Raw genomic sequence first — 24,497 nt, forward strand, 5'->3', positions numbered from 1 at the left:
CTTCTTCAATCCAATTAAAAATGCCACTTGTGTGACAGGAACAAAACACTATATAACTATTCAAAGCTTATACAACGTTTATTAGTAAGGGGGCTAATGTTTATAACGTTGTCTGAGGTATTATATAATTTCGGGACCTTTTTAACTTTTCTTTAACTTGGGGACAGATACTATCAGAGAACTTGATTCATGGGCAGATGCAATGATATTCTATGTTACTAACGTAACTAGATTGGAAGTTTACGGTAGCAACGCGTTGCCACTTCGAAGATGCCTGCAGGCATATCTCACATACATAATGACATAACGAATATATGACTTGACATTGTCTTTTGAACAAAAAAGTGGTTACGCATTTCTGAGAATCTTTTGTAAGACATTGCTACTCTAGTATTTTAGAAACTCATTGGGCAGATGCCTACGTACTTTGGCAGCGTTATGTCAAACTCAGCCGACAGTTAATGATTAATATTGAATCATAAAGTCAATATACCTAGCGGAATAGAGCAACAATCTCGAGCTGTCAAACGAAACCGAAATTGGTTTCATCTGTGTATAAAAATATGTGTACGTATACACTTACACAAGCATGATTGTACATGATTTCTAAGAGCTTAAATTGTCAACGTGCGGCACGTGCCGACTGGACGTCAAAAAAAAGGAGTGCTGCTGTCATGTATCACACGTCTCTTTTTACCACGCAGTGTTACTGATAGATATCTCTCTTGCTCAGGCCTTTGTTTCTCTATTCCGCTAGGTATATTAACTTTATGTATTGAATCGACATAATCCGACCAAATGACGTAGGTCCGACAACTCCAACTGCCTGTGAATCAATTTCTTCTATGGTACATACATGCCCGATGCCACAGTGTGAGTACAGCCATACCGAAGCGACACATTTCGAGACATTCTTCTACTTTCCAACACATCAGAGTGCAAACATGGAGTCCTCCTCCTTCTTGATCTGGCGGTGTCTGGGGGTCGCGGTGGGGGTAGGGTTCCCAGGGTTGCCGGGGGCTGGGTTCCCGGGGGGTGAGGCGGAGGGGAGGCTCTCGGCAGCAGCGGCTCGCTCCGCCAAGAACTTGTCGAAATCGCTGCTTGTGACGCTCTCCTGAGCGTTCGCTTCTGAGGACGCCTGGAAATATTTTTTTATTATTTTTTTAAATGTCCTATTGAAATAAAACAGAAAAAAATGTATTAATGAGTCTGATGTTTACTATTATTAACCAAAACTCTTCATTGATGGTGATAAAATTCGCTCGTAAGTCGATGATTTTTTTTATTCTAAATTTTCCGTGGGTCGTAATTTCACATTATTTTGTATAATTACAAAGAACAAATGTGATAAGTGATAACTGATAAAATATTCGATTCACAATCAAGGTGAAGGTGATCTTAGCATAATATTAAAATAGTAGAAATCATTTACTATTTCTATCTTTTCTAGTACGTGTCAAGTCATCTAGTATATCTAAGGGTCAATTCAGACCGCAACGCGACGCGTAGTTTATGCAAGTTATATTGAAATCTGTCAAATATATAATATGTAACAGTACTCCCAAATTAATAATGCGCATGCAAATCTTCGCTAATTGTCGTAATCACGAAAACACGCGAATATCTATGAAAAGAAAGAGCCCCAAACAATGCCCTTGTATTGTTTGGGGCTCTTAAATATCTTCTTATATAATCTTAAGAAGTAAATATCATATAGCCGGTGGCTGTCCGCTGTCGCCGGTCCGTCAATAAGTGCTATAACTCACCGGGAAGCCATCGCTACGTGGCCAGTGATGTTACCACGGTAACGTCCAAGCAACGTCTGGCGCCTCTACGTTGCCGCAAAGCGGTGTTTTTCTTAAGGTGCCCATACACGGGACAATTTGTCGTTTCGATCGATCGTCAAGAAAATCATCTAATCGATCTTTTGAACGTAAAATCGTTTGCGATATTGCTACATATAGACATACGTACAATGTGTCGTTCGATTTTAACATCGAGGAGATAAATCGTTACGATAATTGTCCAGTGTATGGCCACCTTTAAAGTTAAGTTTCAAAACAGCGTTTGCAGCGACGTCTTCGAATCACTTCGTAAAGGAATTGCAATCGAAATTATCGATTTCGTACTGACATTTCAGTGGTGCCGGCGATTTAAGATGGCCGCCCTTTTTTAACGATTTGATTTCGATTCAACAGTGTCAATCTCTATTGACATAGGTTCCGTTTCATGCATCTGACAATGTTCAAATGTTTTCGTAACAATAATTTTATACTCCTATTTCACAGCTAATAATATAATTTATATTAATAAGTTAGCATTTAGCAACTTTTCATTTTTATTCATTTACAATTATAGAATACATTTCTTTTTGGAGATGGAATATAATTTATTACATTTGGATTTTTTTCTTTTCTTGTAAAAAAAACCGTAGCAAGGAATATGAGAACTGTCACCCATATCATCTTAGAACGCACAAACTATAGTGATGAATGGTTATGATGACGTCACTTGAAGCAATATTACAGTCAGATGTAGTTTCATAATACTAAACAGTGATGATACCAATTCATAAACAAAAGAACTTAAAAAATCACCTTTTCCTGTTCTAACCAAGCGGATATTTCATCGAATTCCCTTTGATCCATTCCCGTGGGCTGAAGGAGAAAAAACATAATCAAAATAAAAACAAAAAATTTACATAAAATCAATAAAAAAAGTGTTAAGATTTTTTTAGTATTATAACAACAACAGTTACATCAAATTATATCGAAATGCATCTATCTCGCTCGCACACTATTTCACTACGTTCTGCTCCTCCGCGTTGCTGCTTTCTCACTCTGTCACTCACCAGCGCGGCGCACAGTGGTCCGAAATCGCTAAATAGTGGATATTCGCAAAAAAGTTCGATTTTGGTGTGGAAAAAAATACCATCCGATAGATTTTAAGAGGAGTAACAATAAATCCTTATTAAGTTTTTTATAAAAATGTATATTTAAGGTGAAAAAAAATAATTACGAAAATGTTGTATGGGAAAGAATCTATAAATAGTTTTTGCAAAAACTACTAAGTCATTCTGGTTCATTTTTGAAACAAGTAAAGTTCTAGTAGTATATAAGGCTTAGAAAATAAATTACGAAAATTTACGTGGAGCCTTTTGCAGTAGAGGGGTTCAAAATTTTGAAATAATTTTACTAACTTTTTAGGTGTGGAAAAAATACTATTCGAAAGATGTCCTTAAGAGTAACAATAAATCCTTATTAAGTTTTTTATAAAAATGTATTTTAAGGTGAAAAAAAAAATAATTACTAAAATGTTGTATGGGGAGGAATCTATAAATAGATTTTTTGCAAAAACTGCTAGATCATTCTGGTTCATTTTTGAAACAAGTAAAGTTCTAGTGGTATGTAAGGTTTAGAAAAAAAAATACGAAAATTTACGTGCAGCCTTTTGCAGTAGAGGGGTTCAAAATTTTGAAATAATTTTACTAACTTTTTAGGCGTGGAAAAAAAAATACTATTCGATAGATTTCCTAAAGAGTAACAATAAATCCTTTATAAGTTTTGTACAAAAATGATGTTTTAAGCCAAAAAAAAAAATTTAAGAAAATTGTATGGGTATAATATAATATATAAAACGAGTCCTTAAAAAGCAACAATACTTATATGTATTTACAAACATGGATAGCGAAAACAAAATTAAACTAAAATTAACTACTGACTAAACTATTGTAATTATAATAAAATAAAAGTTGTTGCACACACTAATAACTGAAACAATTTCAAATTAAACCTATAATAAACAATAATAAATAATCAATTAAACCAACGCGCTTTACAAACATAGTGGATCTCCAATGCTATCATCGCAGTAATGACACAACTTCACTTTCTTCGTAATCTTCTGATAAAAGAGATCTTTCAAGCAACAGGTCGACTGTGTCTGGATGAAATTCTTGTTTATTTTTAGACAACTTTGGACGAATGTGAGACAAATATGGATCAGAGCTTATATTCTGTCAGAGAGCAAATATTCTGTCAGAGAACTGAAGATTCAGCTATCTGGTACCGACTTCAAAATGATGAAGATTGAGTACAGAAATAGTTGAGGTTTAGCCGAATTCGGAAAAAAGCACTTTTAGATAGGAAAATTATTTAATACTTTTTAGTTCATATTATAGGGATGTTATTATTGTTTTTACCTTGGAAATCGGTTTAAATTTTTTGTTAAAAATAATACATATATCTTATAATATGAACTTTAAAATGTGGTCAGCACGAGATGACAACAAAATTCTTAAAAAAGCAAAAAAGGATGCCACACAACATGAGTTTAAAGAGCAAACTGGAATATTGATTGATATTGTCAAACAAGGATATGGAACTACTAACGATGGTAACACTGCTAGAAGATTTTTACAGGACTTTAAGACAACATCTGAAATAACAAAAATAGATTTAGAATTATTAAAGAGATTATACGTTGTATTGCAGACAGTTTCTTCTGGGAAGCTTATCAATTTTAGATTAAAGATCACTTTCGAAATTATTCTAGGGAAGCTGCAGAGCTGTATGTAAAGCTTTATCCGTGGTAATACATGCCTGCAAGTGTCTACAAACTCCTTATACATGGTGCTGATATTTGTAAGCATTTTGGCTTTATTTCAATTGGCTATTTGAGTGAAGAAGCTTCAGAGGCAAGGAATAAAGAATTTAGAAATACTAGAGAGATACATACTAGAAAGACGAGTCGAGCAGAAACTAATGAAGATTTGTTGCACAACTTTTTAATAAGCTCTGATTCATATTTGTCTCACATTCGTCCAAAGTTGTCTAAAAATAAACACTAAGAATTTCATCCAGACACAGTCGACCTGTTGCTTGAAAGACCTCTTTTATCAGAAGATTACGAAGAAAGTGAAGTTGTTCATTACAAGGCGATGATAGCATTGGAGATCCACTATGTTTGTAAAGCGCGTTGGTATAATTGATTATGATTTATTATCTATGTAAATTTAATTCAACGTACTTACAAACATAATATTATCTAAACACTAATACATACAATCTAAAATATACAAATATATACAAACTTACGTATTTATTATTGTTTATTTATAAGTTTCATTTGAAATTATTTGAGTTATTAGTGTGTGTAACAATTTTTATTTTATTATAATAACAATAGTTTAGTCAGTAGTTCATTTTAGTTTAATTTTGTTTTTGCTATCCATGTTTGTAAATACATAATATAAGTATTGTTGCTTTTTAAGGACTCGTTTTATATATATATATATATTATACCCATACAATTTTCGTAATTATTTTTTTTTGGCTTAAAACATCATTTTTGTACAAAACTTATAAAGGATTTATTGTTACTCTTTAGGAAATCTATCGAATAGTATTTTTTTTCCACGCCTAAAAAGTTAGTAAAATTATTTCAAAATGTTGAACCCCTCTACTGCAAAAGGCTGCACGTAAATTTTCGTATTTTTTTTTCTAAACCTTATATACTACTAGAACTTTACTTGTTTCAAAAATGAACCAGAATGACTTAGTAGTTTTTGCAAAAAACTCTATTTATAGATTCTTTCCCATACAACATTTTCGTAATTATTTTTTTTCACCTTAAATATACATTTTTATAAAAAACTTAATAAGGATTTATCTCTTTAGGACATCTTTCGAATAGTATTTTTTCCATACCTAAAAAGTTAGTAAAATTATTTCAAAATTTTGAACCCCTCTACTGCAAAAGGCTGCACGTAAATTTTCGTATTTTTTTTTCTAAACCTTATATACCACTAGAACTTTACTTGTTTCAAAAATTAACCAGAATGACTTAGTAGTTTTTGCAAAAACTCTATTTATAGATTCTTTCACATACAACATTTTCGTAATTATTTTTTTTCACCTTAAATATAATTTTTTATAAAAAACTTAATAAGGATTTATTGTTACTCCTCTTAAAATCTATCGGATGGTATTTTTTTCGACACCAAAATCGAACTTTTTTGCGAATGTCCACTATTTAGCGATTTCGGACCACTGTGCGGCGCCCTGGAGGGGTCGCTGTTCGCGTAGCTGCTGCCGCTGTAGTAGTGCCGTCTCGCTCGCACCCCGCCGCTATCTCACTCTGTCACTTACCAGCGCGGCGCCCTGGAGGGGTCGTTGTCCGGCGACGGCGGCGAGCCCCGACGCCTGCTCCTCCGCGTTGTCCGCGTAGCTGCTGCCGCTGTAACATTATATTTATAATTAAATACATATATAATACTCCATTATTTGCATCAGGGTTAAAGACTTATAGAGTATAGACAATACAATAGCAGTGAAATTTTATACCAGTCATCTTGAAGGAGTAAGATTCATATTTGAATGTTAAAATGGTTACTGGTAGGTCCAAATGTTAGTACTTTGCTTGTCAGTAAAATTTGTTTAAAGCGTCATTTTATAAATGATCTGCTTCTGTCCACGTTGCACCATCGAGAAAATTGATTCCTAGGCAATTGACAGACCAACGTCATTTGGTCGGATCATGTCAATTTAATGTTAATACTTGATTGCAACTACATATATAATACTCCATTATTTGCATCAGGGTTAAAGACTTATAGAGTATAGACAATACAATATCAGTGAAATTTTATACCAGTCATCTTGAAGGAGTAAGATTCATATTTGAATGTTAAAATGGTTACTGGTAAGTCCAAATGTTAGTACTTTGCTTGTCAGTAAAATTTGTTTAAAGCGTCATTTTATAAATGATCTGCTTCTGTCCACGTTGCACCATCGAGAAAATTGATTCCTAGGCCATTGCCTATGGGGACTGTCCATTTTTTTTAATTTTGCTCATTACAAAAACATATCGAGGAATAAGGTCAGTGATCGTTTTTCTGTATATAAACGAAAAAAATACCCATTAGTTACTTATATTTTTGAAACAAATACGTTTAACCTTTGTTTGACCTTCAATGGCGTTAAATTAGCAATAAATTCGACCAACATTACGTTTCGAACCTTTGCTAAGCTTCTCGTATCAGCTTTCACATAATGAGAACTTGCATTTGACGAACCAGCCATTATAAATAAGATTGAAAGGAAATTTAAAACATATGCAGAGGTCAATTGGCGGCCGATGATGACGTCAGAGCGAAACTTTAAAAATTTATTGAGAAAAAACTAGCCAATGAATTTCAAAATTATTTAATTTATATTCTTAAAATACCCTATTTTAACGAAAAAAAAAATATAAAAAGTACATGTGATTTTTTTGGACAATGCCCATTGACAGACTAACGTCATTTGGTCGGATCATGTCAATTTAATGTTAATACTTGATTGCAACTACATATAAAAAATATATTTAATTTCTTTATTTCATAGAAAAAACCAACAGCTTCATTAAAGTACAATAGAAATATAACTATAGTTTGTGCGTTATATGATGATATGGGTGACAGTTCTCATATTCATTGCTACGGATTTTTTTACAAGAAAACATGAAAAGTTGCTAAATGCTAACTTATTAATATAAAATTATATAATTTTATTAACTGTGAAATAGGAGTATATAATAATTGTTACGAAAACATTTGAAAAATGTCAGATGCATGAAAAGGAACCTATGTCAATAGACATGGGCGTAGCCACACTGGGGCAAGCTGGGGCGCTTGCCCCCCACCCTGGCTTTGGTGCCAACCAAAGCCAGGGTTTGGTTGGCACCAAAGCCAAGGAAACATTGCCTTCCTTCCTGGTGTCAGTTGTCATTTTTGATGTACACTACAAATGTCACTCGGTGTAATGTCCCGCTTTTTCTCTGTGTTCTCCATAATAAAAGCCAACTTAATTAATCTAAAAACTGTGTTATTTATTTAAATTATATCATTGGGGCCATCGAAATTATCGATTAATTTTTGTTAGGTAACTTCCCAACTATTTGCAATTATAATGTGTCACGCATATCATCTTAAAACGCACAAACTGTAAGGGACACAATGCCAATTAATATGATTTAAATAGCAAATTATTGCAACACCATCTAGTGACATAATGTTTGCACCTCTCTCTGTGTTGTTGGAATAAGTTATAAGTCAAATAATAGTAACCGGCCGCCAAGACGAGCAATTGTATTGTGTAATATCAAGTATTGCGTTAATATTATTGACCGTCTAGGGTTGATATTGAACATCGCGCGCCTTCAATATATTTGTCAAATAAACTGTTCCATAAAATCGTTAAGGCCCTAGGGGGCCGCTAATATAATTTACATTAAATCTTATATATAAAATTCTCGTGTCACAATGTTAGTTACCGTACTCCTCCGAAACGGCTTTACTGATTTTTACCAAATTTTATATGCATATTCAGTAGGTCTGAGAATCGGCTACTGGCTACTTTTTATATTGATCAGTGCATTAGTTAAATAAATAATAGTAAATTATTACAACTCGAGACTGACGGCGACCATTCATTAGTAATGTTTCTAACTAGCTAGTTCTAAACACTTTCAGTGTGACCCACGTATACACGCCATGGTTCGGGAAAATGGGTTACAGTCAAGTGAGAACATGAAGACCAGATACGACCGTAACTCGAACACGAGCGGCTTCGAAGAAGGGTCACTGGTGTGGCTGCATAACCCAACTCGCCGAAAACGCAAATCTCCAAAGTTGCAGACCGAGTGGGACGGCCCATACAAAGTGGTTACCCGATTGAATGATGTGACTTATAGGATTCAAAAGCAACCAAGAGGGACATTCAAAGTGGTACTCATAGACCGTCTGGCGCGTTACCATGGCAGTAACAATGATGCTCGGGACCAGCATCTCTAAGAGGGGAGTAGTGTTAAGTAGTGGACACGTGATGCCATCTAGCGACAAACCAGCGAAACTTATCGAGGGAGCACAGGCAAAATAAATCCCCTACTCAATACTAGATGGCATGAGGTGCGCCAGTACATACTCGAACCTTCTAGAAAGGTCCAATGTTTGTTTACGTGTTTACCGTTTATTTGTTTGCGTGTTTACGTGTTTTAATTTAGACCTTATGACTGAGTCCATAAGGTCTAAATTAAATTTGCCAAAAAATTCAACTTACTGCACTTATCGTAAGGACGGCAGTTTTATTGTGGTACATGCTCGAGCCTCCTAGAAAGTTCCCACGGTTGTTTACTTGTTTACGTGAATCGGGAACTTTCTGGAATTCGTCTCGCCATATAAAAAGCCGCAGGCAGGCCCGGCGAGTCAGTTCGATCTGAGCGATCTTCAAAGCGACAACAAGTGATCAATAGTGAGTGAACCAGTGAAACCCGCGACTTGGCTACGACCTAGGACAGTGATAGTGCTTAGTGATTGGACCTAGTGATTAGTGTTTGGACTTAGTGCTAAGTGTTGTGACCTAGTGTTTAGTGCAGTGTTAATAAAGTCTTCAAGAGAGTCACCAGGTCTTTCTCTCCAAATCCTCGAACCTAGCACGTAATAATATGACAAAACAATGTTTGCCGGGACAGCTAGTAATAATAAATATTATTAAAACAGTAATGTCGGTATTTACTTACCCAGTCCTAGTGTTTTCGTATGTGAGGTTCCTGGAGTGCGCGAACATGTCAAACTCGTCCTTGCTGCCCGGTGACTTATCCGCCGCAACCTCCTTCACGCCTGCAACACACACACACACATAGTTGATGACAATAAAATGTTGCACAATATTATCGCAGTAAAACCAAAGGTGGCATAGATTATAAGTAGATATAGTATACTCGTATCAACATTAATATCGGTCGGCACGCGCCGCGCGGCGTAATAATGCGTTACGTCTTATAGTTTGTGCGTTTTATGATGATATGCGTGACACATTATAATTGACAACAGTAGGTAAGTTACCTAACAAAAATTAATCGATAATTAAAAAATATCGAATCACTTCGTAAAGGAATTGCAATCGAAATTTTCGATTTCATACTGACATTTCAGCGGTGCCGGCGATTTAAGATGGCCGCCCTTTTTTATCGATTTGATTTCGATTCAACAGAGTCAATCTCTATTGACATAAGTTCCATTTCATGCATGTGACATTTTTCAAATGTTTTCGTAATATTAATTTTATACTCCTATTTCACAAAATTTATATTAATAAGTTAGCATTTAGCAACTTTTCATTTTTATTCATTTACAATTATAGGAAACATTTGTTTTTGTAGATGAAATATAATTTATTACATTTTGTTTTTTTTGTTTTTCTGTAAAAAAAACCCGTAGCAAGGAATATGAAAACTGTCACCCATATCATCTTAAAACGCACAAACTATAGCTTGCTAGCTTAGCGGTATACACACCGATTTGTCAGTTTGTTTGAAGTCAGGGTACTGGTAAGTTATGTATATTGTGGTATTACTATAGTGTACCACATCTCCCTGTATAGAAAGATGTGGTACACTATGGCGTGTAAGAAAACAAAGTACAAATACTTTAGGATGTGTTTATAAATAGAGTTCTCTGTGAAAGTTGCGCCACCGTGCGCAAGAGATACAATAATTTAAAAAAGCAACCCTTTCAGAACTGCGACTTTCACAGACAACACTATAGTAATGTAAATGTAATATTCCTTGCTACGGTTTTTTTACAAGAAAAAAATAATCAAAATGTAATAAATTATATTCCATCTACAAAAACAAATGTTTCCTATAATTGTAAATGAATAAAAATTAAAAATTGCTAAATGCTAACTTATTAATATAAAATTATAAATTTTAACTGTGAAAATTATTGTTACGAAAATATTTGAAAAATGACAGATGCATGAAATGGAACATAAGCCAATAGAGATTGACACTGTTAAATCGAAATCAAATCGATAAAAAGGGCGGCCATTTTGAATCGCCGGCGCCACTCTGAAACGTCAGTACGAAATCGATAATTTCGATTGCAATTCCTTTACGAAGTGATTCGATATTTTTAAATTATCGATTAATTTTCTTAGGTAACTTCTCTACTATTGTCAATTATAATGTGTCACCCATATCATCATAAAACGCACAAACTATATTTAAACTGAGGTAGACGCGGTGTACTCTACGAAATGTCGTTTTAAAAAACAATCCAACACATTATACACACACACACAAACGTACGTACGTAACGCAATCATACGTGGGAGAGTCATGCTTCGGCACGAATGGGCCGGCTCGACCGGAGAAATACCACGTTCTCACAGAAAAACGGCGTGAAACAGCGCTTGCGCTGTGTTTCGCCGAGTGAGTGAGTTTACCAGAGGCCCAATCCCCTACCCTATTCCCTTCCCTACCCTCCCCTATTCCCTTCCCTTCCCATCCCTTCCCTCCCCTATTACCCTATTCCCTCTTAAAAGGCCGGCAACGCACCTGCAGCTCTTCTGATGCTGCGAGTGTCCATGGGCAGCTTTCCATCAGGAGATCGTTTGCTCGTTTGCCCCCTTATTTCATAATAAAAAATAAAAAAAAACTAAAAGTATCTACAAACTCAAGTTCGAGATGCCAATATTATTTTGTAACAAGAGTGACAACGCCAGGCCTAATGGTATTCGGTCATACCGAACGCAAGTGTAATTCCCCAAAAGGTCAGGTAAACAAACGCCCGCAAGTAGACTTTTTAGTCTATTACAAATTAAGAAAAAATGTCTAATTATGTACAAATTAATAATAATATTAATTAAACTTATACTACAGTTGAAATGCGTTTAAGAAGGAGATACAGCCCCTATTACACTTTTTCGTAGTTTCGCATAATATGACCGTCGCGTACAGCGCGCCAGTGAACACTGACAAAGAGAATGTCATATACTACGTAACTTTGAGTTTTAAACTTCTTCTTCGTCTTTTTTATCAACCAATCACAGTCGATCTTGCTTAAAAATTGTGCAGATTATCCAACTTAGTTTAGGTACTACGTTTAAATTTGGAATCCAATTTTTTTTTCGAAAGTTTCACCCTCCTGAACACTGACTGCAACGGTGTGAATTAGCTCTATTGGAACGGCGGAACATTTGGTTCGTATGCCTCGTCTACCTCAGTTTAAATAGAAGTCTTTGAAAAACACACATTAATAATTACTTAACTGTAATTAAATTTTCGACATTATTTGTCAAACTCTTCATCAAATTGAAGTCTAATCATCATTAAATGTCTTTCGAGTGCGGCCGTTATGCATTATCACTTAGTTTAGTTACACCACAATAGACATAACTACCAGTAGTTCGACTGCAAAGAGATGGACAGGTTTCAATATCTGTCAAATTCGTCGGGTTTCACTAGGATTATGAACGGAATGTGCCTCGCGCTGGCTGATATAATTTATTTTTAAATATTTTTCGAAATCTTTTCGAAATTGGCTTCTGACAATTTTAATCGCATGTGCCAAAACACAAACAACAATACGACCAAAGAGGAACACGTCCATCGAATATGTCATATTTTTAAATTCGTAGGTAACAAGTTAACAACCCTAGCGACGATTTTCGTTATAATACGTCAAATTTAAAAATTTCAACATCAGATCTATGTCGGTATACTCTATCATTCTGTCTACTCTGGTTACACTCTGTGTAATGTTTATTAACTTAGTTATTATACGTTAGTAGCTAGTAACAACTCCCCCAAGTAAAGATGTTTATGTCTGTATGCTAAACAATGCATTACTAAACATCCTTAAGCAATCGGTGCGAATGTGTGCGCGCACAGTCACATTTTATGTTGTAGTTTTATTACTACCTAGGTAACACTGAAAATGTTTAGAAAATGAAAAACGGCTTAATGTAGAAAGTTGCCAATACTTTTATTGTTTTTAGAAGTAATCTCCGTTCCTCTCTACACATCGTCACATTCGATGGAATCACCGAAAAAAGCAGTGGGCCCAGTCTTCCTTAGGGGTTTCTTCTGTGGCATTTTCGTACGCTTTCATCGCATCTTCAGGGCTCGTAAAGCGAGTACCTCGAATTTTATCTTTATTTCTTGGGAATAAATTAAAGCCGCAGGGCGCCAGGCCAGGACTATATGGCGTATGACTCAATATCTCAACACGTGCCATAGTCAAATATTCAACAGTCCGTCTCGCGGAGTGCGGTGAAGCATTGTTGTGGTGAAGGAGTGTCCTGCTTCGAGGGCGCTGCTGTCGAAATATTTACAAGACGACAGGCACACAGCGATTGACAAACCTTTCTGCAGTAACTGTCCTTTCATCTTCTAGCACAACTATCGCAAAATTACATTTCCGACCAAATAATGAGGCAATCATCTTTTTGCCTTGACTTCTTCCTTTCTTTACCTTAGTTGGCCAAACCTCGAAAGGAAACACCCCTAGAGCTGATTGTCTTTTGGTTTCGGGTTCGAAGCAATATATCCAGCTTTCATCACCTGTGAGGTTGTCAAATACAGCATTTGAGTCACCGCAGTTGAACTTATCTAACATTTGGCGACACCAGTCCATGCGAAGGCGTTTCTGGTCGTCGATTGAAGTATGGGGAATGCATCTGGTACAAAGCTTCCTGACGCCTAAATGTTCATGTAATATTTGTTGAACTTGACTCATAGCAATGCCTAGGCTTGCCCGTATCTGTTGGTAGGTCACTCTTTTATCTCCCTCTATCATGCGTCGCACAACACTAATGTTAACTTCAGTAGTCGCTGTTAAAGGACGTCCCTCACACGGATCATCAGTGAGATTGCTACGTTCACGTTTAAACTCGTTAAACCAATTGTAAATAGTGACACGAGATGGGGCTTCATTATGAAATGGTAATAGTAGCCTATCAAAGCTTTGTTATTGAGTAAGCCCACAACGAAAGTCATAAAAAATCATTAACTGAAAAATTTCTCGCGTTAAGTTCATTTTCACGTGTAACAAGAGTTTTAGATTTGCCGCCAATTCACCAAAACAAATGACAAATAAATGTAATAACCAGATTATGTTACCAAAGAGTTCTAAAATTGTAATTTAAAAAAAGTTTTCATTAGTAATGTTTCTAACTAGCTAGTTCTAAACACTTTCAGTGTGACCCACGTACATACTAAAATTCAAGGTGACTTCCAGCTTTCAGGCACTAGTTATTTTACTTTCAAAATAAAAATACAAAATTACAAAAATTGGTGCTAATATAAATAGTAACTTACTCAGTTTGGCCATATCCGGCACATCATCGCTGAGGTCAATCAGTGCGTCGTCATCTTTCTTTGCTGCAAGCAGAAACATATAATTTCGTTACGTTAGTTAGCTATTATTAGCTATTAAGTTACTTATTTATCTAGCATTGATGCATGAACAGCAATCCATTAAGCTTATTATTGCTTGGAAATATTGGACATACAATACAATATAATATTATTAAGTTACGTACGCGACGCAGTGCCGGGCACGCCCATGGCGGCGCCCAAGATGGCGGACGGCGTCGCGCCATTCGTCGCTGCGTTCCTGAAACAATTATAATTTACTGTAAACTAGCTGGTCTGAACTGGTATACAGGTTTTTTGTAACATTAAGAAATAACTTCGTTCCATCCGGGTGGGACAAAACCAACAGCTTATAATTACAACATTATATTAGCTGTTTAAACCCGTTGCCGCCAGCTCCTGGAGCGTTCAATATCTCACCTGTTGCTGAGGAACCGCTTGTGTCGGAGCAGCAGGCTGTGCAGGCGGTCGTTGGCCAGCAGCAGGTCTGCGGTGAGGGGGGAGTCCGCCAGCCGCCCCACCAGCTCCGCCACGCGCTCCTGCATCGCGCACAGCGTGCTGGCCAGCTCCTGAAAAGTGTAGTTGTGCCATATGACAGCTGTTTGCAGCTTTTACACCTTCGCCTGGTAGGTAGCGATAGGTAAGCAAGAAGTTATTGATAGCTGTTGAGGTGTTAGTGTGTACTGTGTAGAGCAAGCCGGCCACGGTCGCGCGACGCGCGTTGTAATACTTATGCCTCCCACACCGTTTTCAGGGACGGTAAATTGAAACCAGGCCAGTTACGCTACGATTTTATGATGCCCAAGTATGTGCACAGTAAACAAGGGAATCTCTCTTTTACTTAATTCCAGGACAATCAATTTTCCTGTCCAGAACACTAAGTCACATTTTGGAACACACCCAATATAATTACAACGTAAAAGTGACTTACATTGAGCAGCTCAATATCACTATCATGGTGCTGGTCGTAAGGCTGCGTAGTGAGTTCATTGAGCATGTCGTTCATGACGGTCATGTTGCCCTCCACAACCGACAGGTCCGCGCGCAGTTTGCTCGTCTGACTGTCCGACAGCGATACCTGGGGATGGAAATATTGTACCTCCTGTTCTAATTAAGAAAGTTACAACTTTATTAATTAGAACAGAAGGTACAAAATTCATTGCAAAGGTAGAGTGACCGACGTATTTTGTGGGTGATGTGTCGCTACTATAAAGGAAATTTAACTTTATTCCGAAGAGTTGAAGGTATAGTTTTCATTGCAAGAACATATGAAAAATGTTGTTGAGCTGCTGTTATGTAACAGTATAAGAAAAAGAACTTTATTGCTTATAGAATAATATAATTTTTTACATTACATTAAGTCCAATTTCAGCAAAACTTTAATCACTTCACTAACATTTTCATTGAGAAATAAGTAAATTCAAACTCATGCAAAGAAAAGTATCTCTCTGCTCAGGTGAACAATCTTTGTTTGATAGCTATAGTCCGGTCGCCAGATAGGGGTCTCACTCGCTTATCTGTTCCATCTTTAAAACTGTGAAAGCAAGGAAGCGTTAAATTCGTACGCGTTCATAAATAAAAAAGACAAAGCATTAGCCTTTTTCTCTGTTCGGCGACTTTAATAGGATCAAAGGTCACATTTCGGTCATAAGGGCAAGCGGTTAGCCGCCCTACAAACCTTAGATATTGACCGATGCCCTTCATATGACCTACTTACACCTACCTAATACGTATTATATATTACGCAACATTCTTAGCTATGTCCACACTATGCGCTTTCGTCATCTTCTGTCATTCAACTTTAGTTTTGGCGCATTCAATAATTGAATGCGTCAACGAATGCAACGCCAACATTGTCATTTTTGTTTGTTGGATACGGTCAGAGGCCATGCGTCGCGGGCATGCCTCACGTTTGCTGTTGACTGCGCTATAACGCATGCCCTTGACGAACAGAAAAAGTGTGGACAAAGCTATACGGTATTATAACTGACAACTGACACTATTTAATCTTCTGTAATCTGTTTAGGCCCTAGGGATATTTTATATTATTATTAGAACGATGATTGTTCTATAGGCAAATGAAATATATTATATTGCTATTTGTAAAAAGTAGTATAGGAATTTATGTTAAGGCAGTAAATGGTTATGAACGAACCCTGAATCTGCTATGTTGATCCAACTTTAATAAAGCTTCAATGCAGTCTCGACACAATAAAACTACATAATAGTATTGTCATAAAATGAAGACCGCTTTTTTCTGATTGGTGAAACTCCAAAAATCAGTCCTCTGTTGTTTCTTTTACGTTTATGAGAATTATATGTTACTTTTTGAGAAGTGAATCAAAGCTGTATTTATGTTTTATTAAAGCACAAACCAAAGAGCAAACCATTCCCATACAAAAATCACAATTTTTGGCCTAATTTGCTCTATAACGGTATGTGTATTCATGAGCGTGTCCGATTAGTAAAAAAATACAAATAAATAATCGGCCAAGTGCGAGTCGGACTCGCGCACGAAGAGTTCCGTACAACCACAATGATTTTTGTATGGGAGGCCCCCTTAAATTTTTATTTTAATATTATTATTAAATATTAAATTACACATAATATAATTAAGGCCTTGGTGAAAAATGAAAATTCCAAGTGCCTACCTGTTGCCGTTATTGATAAAGAGCAAAAAAAGCTAAAAAATCGCGTTTTATTTATTGATTGAAGATTGTTACCTAATTTTGATTATTAGCATTCCATATTCTCTGACAAAAATAAAAAAAATACTAGTAAAAGAATTACTTCGATGTGCGTCAATTAGTTTCCGATTTATAAGCAAAACAAGTAGTTGTAACCTTACGACGCGGTCGCCTGCTTACCGCGTGTGACTTCACACTACTATATTATTACACTACTAGCTGTTGCCCGTGACTTCGTCCGCGTTAGTATAGTAGACCACGTCCCAAGTATTATTTATTGTAAATATTCAATGTACAGCATTGACTTTCCTACGATTTTATTATATTATATATATGTTCCGCGCGGCTTCGCTTGCGTAATTTAGGAATTTCACGCGACCGTACATTTTTCCGCAAAAAAATAGCCTATGTCCCTTAACGTGGTCTATTCTTCATGTTTGCCAAATAACATAGAAATTGCTCCAATAGTTCTTTAGAATCTTAAGATAATAAGCAATTTCATATAATTTCCCCCGTTTTTTCCACATTTTCCTCTATTTCTTTGCTCCTATTAGTTGTAGAATAATAAAATATAGCCTATGGCCTTCCTCGATATTTAGGCTATCTAACACTGAAATAATTTTTCAAATCGGACCAGTAGTTCCTGCGATTAGCGCGTTCAAATAAGCCCTTTCAAATAATTTCCCCCCGTTTTTTCCACACTTTCCTCTATTTCTTCGCTCTTATTAGTCTTAGCGTGATAAAATATAACCTATAGCCTTCCTCAACAAATGGGCTATCTAACACTGAAAGATTTTTTTAAATCGGACCAGTATTTCCTGAGATAAGCGCATTCAAATAAGCCCTTTCATATAATTTCCCCCGTTTTTTTCCACATTTTCCTCTATTTCTTCGTTTCTATTAGTCTTAGCGTGATAAAATATAGCCTATAGCCTTCCTCGATAAATGGGCTATCTAACACTGAAATAATTTTTCAAATCGGACCAGTAGTTCCTGAGATTAGCGCGTTCAAACAAACAAACAAACAAACTAACAAACTCTGCAGAATTATAATATTAGTATAGATTATACGTGTACTTTAATATTTAATAACTACTATATGTATGACACTATATTTAATATTTAATAATAATATTAAAATAAAATAAAAAATTAAGGGGGACTCCCATACAAAAATCACTGTAGCGGTACGGAACTCTTCGTGCGCCAGTCCGACTCGCACTTGGCCGATTATTTATTTGTATTTTTTTACTAATCGGACTCGCTCATGAATACACATACCGTTATATATATATTTTTTAATTAAATAAGAGGGCAAACGGGTCACTTGATGGAAAGCAACTTCCGTCGCCCATGGACACTCGCAGCATCAGAAGAGCTGCAGGTGCGTTGCCGGCCTTTTAAGAGGGAACAGGGTAATAGGGGAGGGTAAGGATGGGATGGGAAGGGAATAGGGGAGGGTAGGGAAGGGAACAGGGTAAGGGATTGGGCCTCCGGTAAACTCACTCACTCGGCGAAACACAGCGCAAGCGCTGTTTCACGCCATTTTTCTGTGAGAACGTGGTATTTCTCCGGTCGAGCCGGCCCATTCGTGCCGAAGCATGACTCTCCCATGTATGATTGCGTTACGTACGTACGTTTGTGTGTGTGTGTATAATGTGTTGGATTGCTTTTTAAAATGACATTTCGTAGAGTACACCGCGTCTACCTCAGTTTAAATATAGTTTGTGCGTTTTATGATGATATGGGTGACACATTATAATTGACAATAGTAGAGAAGTTACCTAAGAAAATTAATCGATAATTTAAAAATATCGAATCACTTCGTAAAGGAATTGCAATCGAAATTATCGATTTCGTACTGACGTTTCAGAGTGGCGCCGGCGATTTAAAATGGCCGCCCTTTTTATCGATTTGATTTCGATTTAACAGTGTCAATCTCTATTGGCTTATGTTCCATTTCATGCATCTGACATTTTTCAAATATTTTCGTAACAATAATTTTCACAGTTAAAATTTATAATTTTATATTAATAAGTTAGCATTTAGCAATTTTCTGTGAGAACGTGGTATTTCTCCGGTCAAGCCGGCCAATTCGTGCCGAAGCATGCAAGCAAATAGGCCAAAAATTGTGATTTTTGTATGGGAGCCCCCCTTAATTTTTTATTTTATTATAATATTATTATTAATTATTAAAGTAAACATATAATTAAGACCTTGGTGAAAATTTCAAGTGCCTACCTGTTGCCGTTGTTGAGATAGAGCAAAAAATCACGTTTATTGTATGGGGCCCGTGCGGCGGTATTGTGCTATGACGTTGTGGCGGTACCCACAATTCGCCTAACATTCCTGCATCGCGCTATCGAAGTTTTCTGAGCGCGTCGGTATATATACGACAGCTGAGATGTATCACGTGGGCTCCGGCCTGACCGAGCATAACACCTCGCTCGGTCGGAAGATCTTCCTTTGTGGTGGCCACGCTTATTCCCACATTGGTGACCCTCGACAGAACACGCCTCCTTCATCATCACCACTCCCCCGCCCCTCCGCACCGCACCAGCCAGCATCGCCTCATCGGGTACATCGTCCACTAGCCGCAATGTACCGCGGCCTGGGCGACTCCGCATCGGCATCAACGGGCTTTCTCACTACATCGACCGGTCAACAAGCAGAGCACATCTCTCCTGGTCAGCACGTAGCATCCGCCCCGCACGGCAGCTTATCCGACTCACTGGATCCCGTGCAGCAGCTTACAGTTCCGACTCACTGGGACTCACTGCAACAGTTGCGACTCACTGGAACTCACTGGCACTGGCGACTCAAGCGACAATACTTCAAGATTCGACCTCCGGTCTTCGGGGGGGAGTGATGTGGCGGTACCCACAATTCGCCTAACATTCCTGCATCGCGCTATCGAAGTTTTCTGAGCGCGTCGGTATATATACGACAGCTGAGATGTATCACGTGGGCTCCGGCCTGACCGAGCATAACACCTCGCTCGGTCGGAAGATCTTCCTTTGTGGTGGCCACGCTTATTCCCACAACGTCACAAGCGGTCGCGGGACTGTTAGCGGGAATCAATATTTTTCGAAACTTTGAATGCCTATAAAATCAAAACTACTAGGTATTTTTGTCTGCAACAAAAACTAGTGTATTTGTATACATACAGGCTTTACTGTGACAAAATTTCAAACAATTTGGCATACCTAGTAACAGTCTCCATTACCTTTGTTTAATATATTTTTTATTAAGTGTGCGGACCGCGAAGGTCATTTCATTTCTTAAAATGGACCCCGAGCGAAACTAATTGGTGACCCCTGCTATAGTCTATACTATTCTACCACACGGATCTACTTACGGATGCGGTGTTGTTCTCGTGTACGGCTCTGGCCGGCGAGCCGGGCGCGGCCGCCGGGGGCGACCCTGACTCCACACCGTCAGGGACACTCTGAAATCAATTAAACTTAAATCAATTAAGTTTTTAATCATAAAAAAACTTAAAACCTTACTGTGTTTTGTGTAATTTTTAACTTAAAAAATCGCTATATTGTTTTTTTCTTTTCATTTTAATATTTCTAGTGTAGCTCTCACAGTAAAACATCAACACCATTTTTTTTATCTTTTTGGTAAAATACGTAGGCAACATTGTAAAACTATGACATTTGCATACACTGCAGTTATTTTCATAAGTGAAACACTTACCGTGTATTAGCTGTATTAGTTTGAAACTAAAATCCATACTAATATTATAAATGCGAAGATGTCTGTCTGTTACATCTTCACGCCCAAACCGCTAAACCGATATCGCTGTTTGGTATGGAGAGACTTTGAATCTCGGGATGGGATACTTTTTATTCGGTAGCAATGTACGGTTCCCGCGGGACAAACGAATTTTGGTCTTCTATATTTTTGAAGAGCATGTCGTAATTCATTTCTACATGCTTATTGATTGGACTAGATATTTAATGTAAATTGTATCTTACCCTTTGTGGCGTGAAGATCGGGGCCATCGCGTCGAGATCCGTCATCGGGAACTCCACACCTTTGGCCCGAAGCTCAGCGTACACTTGACCCACACCCTGTAATAAAGAAAAGCGTCAATAAAATGTCACCTTGTTTTACTTACATAAAAACTAAAAGTTTATCATGTTTGTTATACAAGTACGCGGAGATCAGTGTCATCAGCTCATTTACTGCTTGAAATTCATTAATTCACACTTACCTGCAGATCAGGTTGATTTTGGAAGGCATCAGCCCAACACTGTATAAGGCCCAAGACCTTTTCTTGTACCACGGTGGGAGGGTCATTCTTTGGCCCAATGAGTTTTACCTAAAACAAACAAATTTGAAAATAGTACGTGTTTGAAAAACGTGAATTAACATAATTTATAAAGCAAAATTGTTTGACTGATAGAACAATAGAAACCTGAACCCATCGAGGAAATTGCTTCCTAGGCGTGGGAGAGCCATGCTTCGGCACGAATGGGCCGGATCGACCGGAGAAATACCACGTTCTCACAGAAAACCGGCGTGAAACAGCGCTTGCGCTGTGTTTCGCCGAGTGAGTGAGTTTACCGGAGGCCCAATCCCCTACCCTATTCCCTTCCTTACCCTCATTTATCCATCCCTACCCTCCCCTATTACCCTATTCCCTCTTAAAAGGCCGGCAACGCACCTGCAGCTCTTCTGATGCTGCGAGTGTCCATGGGCGACGGAAGTTGCTTTCCATCAGGTGACCCGTTTGCTTGTTTGCCCCCTTATTTCAAGGCAGTTGATGGGCCTACTCACCTACGTCATGCAATTGGCTTATGTCAATTTAGGGTGAAGCCATTTGGGAGTAGATTTTTTAAAATCCTTTTTAGGGGATGCTTATGTTAATAATAAGAACCCGTGTTAAGAAATTTAAGGGTCTTATCGTTCTTGTTTGCCCCCTTATTTCAAGGCAGTTGATGGGCCTACTCACCTACGTCATGCAATTGGCTTATGTCAATTTAGGGTGAAGCCATTTGGGAGTAGATTTTTTAAAATCCTTTTTAGGGGATGCTTATGTTAATAATAAGAACCCGTGTTAAGAAATTTAAGGGTCTTATCGTTCTTGATCTATCTCCTAGGATAAAATTTTAATCCCACAATACTTCACTTCACGGGTAACGCAGGTGAAGCCGCGTGAAAGAGGTCGTATAAGGCTGACGGCAAACGGACGTCTCCGTATTCGATTTCCGAATTCAGTTTCCGTATTCGGAATTCTGTGAGACTAACGCAAATGATCGTTTTTTAGGGTTCCGTAGTCAACAAGGAACCCTTATACTTTCGGCCTGTCCGTCTGTCTTTCCGCGGTTTAGCTCTGAGACTATAGGACCTATATAAACTAGCTTTGTCGGTCCTATAGTCCTATAGACTATAGGACCAATAAAGCTGTAATTCGACATGAATGCAGATATTATTGATGTCGACAAAATGGTATATAAATTCAAAAAAAATTTTTTTTCGGGATCCTCTACACATCAAGCGGGAATGATTTTTTATTCGCGTCCACCCTATCGTGTGGTGTGTCGTTAGATAGTTTTTTTAAAATATTACGAGTATTCATAAATAATTTTCTGATTTAGGGATCCATATGTGAAAAATGAAGTTTTGAAGTGGAAAAAATCGTTAGAGTCTAGTGTCTCCCCTTCTACCAGCTAAACGGTTGCTTCTGGAAATGTGAAAAAATTAACGGGAGTAGGAAATATGCTGAATTTAAAAGGAAAACTATCACGGCTAAGACTGGATTGCACCAACTAACTTTAACTTTGACTACAGTGCAAAATGTCAAATCTTTGGGTAATGTTAAAAATGGACGCCATCAAGACGTTATATTTAACTATAACCATAGAGCTCGACAAGGTTTTAAATGCATGTGGCGAAAAAAGGAACTAACGCTGTCATCATACAAAAGCCGCAATTTTTGACAAATCTCCTTTACCAGCAGCGCACGCGCATGTATAACCTTGTTGGATCAGCTGTCATCTGTCAATTTCTCCGGGCAAAGTTAAGGGTAAAGTTAAAGTTAAAGTTAAATTTACCTTAACATTAACTTTAACTTTACCCACGCCTCCGGTGCAACCCAGTCTTAAGAAGACTTCAAAAGTTTTTGAGTAATAGTAAAAAAAACGTATTCGGCGAAGTAATATGGAACATTTTGTTCAAATTCCTTTGAACGTAACTGAGATGATGCTGTTGTTGAGTGGTAAAAAACACGTTATAAATTTACATTCATTGACCATACAAAAAATATCAAAAACTAGAGGTAGTAGTTACTATCGATAACGAAACCCTATATTGCGCGTGGCTCGACACGCACTTGGCCGGTTTTTTCACGTGCGAACGCGCCGGCTCGCATTTAAAACGTACGTACGGAATTTGTTCCGTACCGTACGAAGAAAAACGAACATGTGCGGTACTTAATGTATTTTCTACTGATTCCGTGCAATCAGATTTCCGAATATGGAAAACGAATTCGGGAGTGATTGTCGTCGATGGCGACCAAGTTATTTTTTTATCCCGCCACACTGATACTGGCTATTCCTCAAGTGAGGCCATTTTTAAAAGAAGAAGAAATCGCATACCGAAAACCTTATTTGCCAGTATAATTGAGACACAATCATGACTTTTATGAGTCATAATTAATAAAAATAAATTAGTAGTGTCCGACCGAAGGTCTATTTTTGGCCGAAGCCGAAGCCGATTAATCGGCAATCGCCACAACCTTCGGCCGAAGTCGAAGCCGAAGGTTTATAATCTTAATCTGGACTCTCAGTAATTAATTTTGTTCAAAATTGTCTACAAGCTACAATGAATATTAAAATTATTTCAAAACTTTAATATTGTAGGTTTACTACAGAAGGTTTACAAAATGTAGGTAATTGTAGGATGTTTTTTATACATTTAACTAAGCAGGCTAACAATAATTAGTGTATGTTCCATCTGATGGAAACTGGTTATCGTAATGCCTTGCGTCGTATGCAACACCTCTGCGTCTGGGTACACTACTAGTGCGTTGCCGCGTCAAGGGGTGTAATGAGGGGATGGGGGATGTGTTTACAGCCCTCTCACTTACTGAATGAAGCATAGAAGCGGTAAAGCTACTATTTAATCAGAATTAGGCTACAACGCATCGTATTTTAGTTATTAGCCAAAAACCAGAAATTTAGACTTGTCACCCTCCCCTCACTCCTGCTCACCTCCTAGACTTAAGGACTTTTAGTATGTTTTGTCCCTAAGCACCCTGAATAAGTTCCAGCAGAAATCTCTTAGGTTCCCGCTCACGCATTCTACAACTACTTTATTCACTGTACTATTGTAAAAAATAATAATTTCTTTATTATTTCGCAAATAACAATAATTAGACCAATCAATCAGTCTTTGTTTTACTCGACTAGACTGAAACTAGACTAAAAAATGAAATACTTAAACAAACAGTGAGTTCTTAATAAAAAAATAAATAATTTATTAAGAAGGTAGTGTTTGTTTATTGTATTTGACAGTGACTCCCAGCGCCCTCTCCATGCACGACCGGTCCGTCGCGTCGCTCTCTCACGATTCACATTTCACACAGTCTTTCGTAACAGT

The 24,497-nt window shown here is 37.4% G+C and overlaps 1 protein-coding gene across 1 annotated transcript in view; it reads right to left on the bottom strand.

The window, feature by feature from the left end:
• Positions 1–794: 794 nt before the first annotated feature.
• The window catches only part of LOC121738999 (TOM1-like protein 2), a 29,106-nt gene continuing 5,403 nt past the window's right edge, over positions 795–24,497 (bottom strand). Inside the window, exons 3-13 of the mRNA XM_042131302.1 lie at positions 21,109–21,216; positions 20,870–20,965; positions 20,245–20,334; positions 15,131–15,277; positions 14,620–14,768; positions 14,367–14,440; positions 14,143–14,205; positions 9,559–9,658; positions 6,150–6,237; positions 2,598–2,657; positions 795–1,138 (exon numbers count right to left, since the gene is read on the bottom strand). Coding sequence (XP_041987236.1) covers positions 932–1,138; positions 2,598–2,657; positions 6,150–6,237; positions 9,559–9,658; positions 14,143–14,205; positions 14,367–14,440; positions 14,620–14,768; positions 15,131–15,277; positions 20,245–20,334; positions 20,870–20,965; positions 21,109–21,216 — 1,182 coding nt within the window. The 3' untranslated portion in view covers positions 795–931. The remainder of the gene's footprint in view (positions 1,139–2,597; positions 2,658–6,149; positions 6,238–9,558; positions 9,659–14,142; positions 14,206–14,366; positions 14,441–14,619; positions 14,769–15,130; positions 15,278–20,244; positions 20,335–20,869; positions 20,966–21,108; positions 21,217–24,497) is intronic.

This window comes from Aricia agestis, chromosome Z (assembly GCF_905147365.1).
Source record: "Aricia agestis chromosome Z, ilAriAges1.1, whole genome shotgun sequence".
NCBI classification, from domain to species: Eukaryota; Metazoa; Arthropoda; class Insecta; order Lepidoptera; family Lycaenidae; genus Aricia; species Aricia agestis.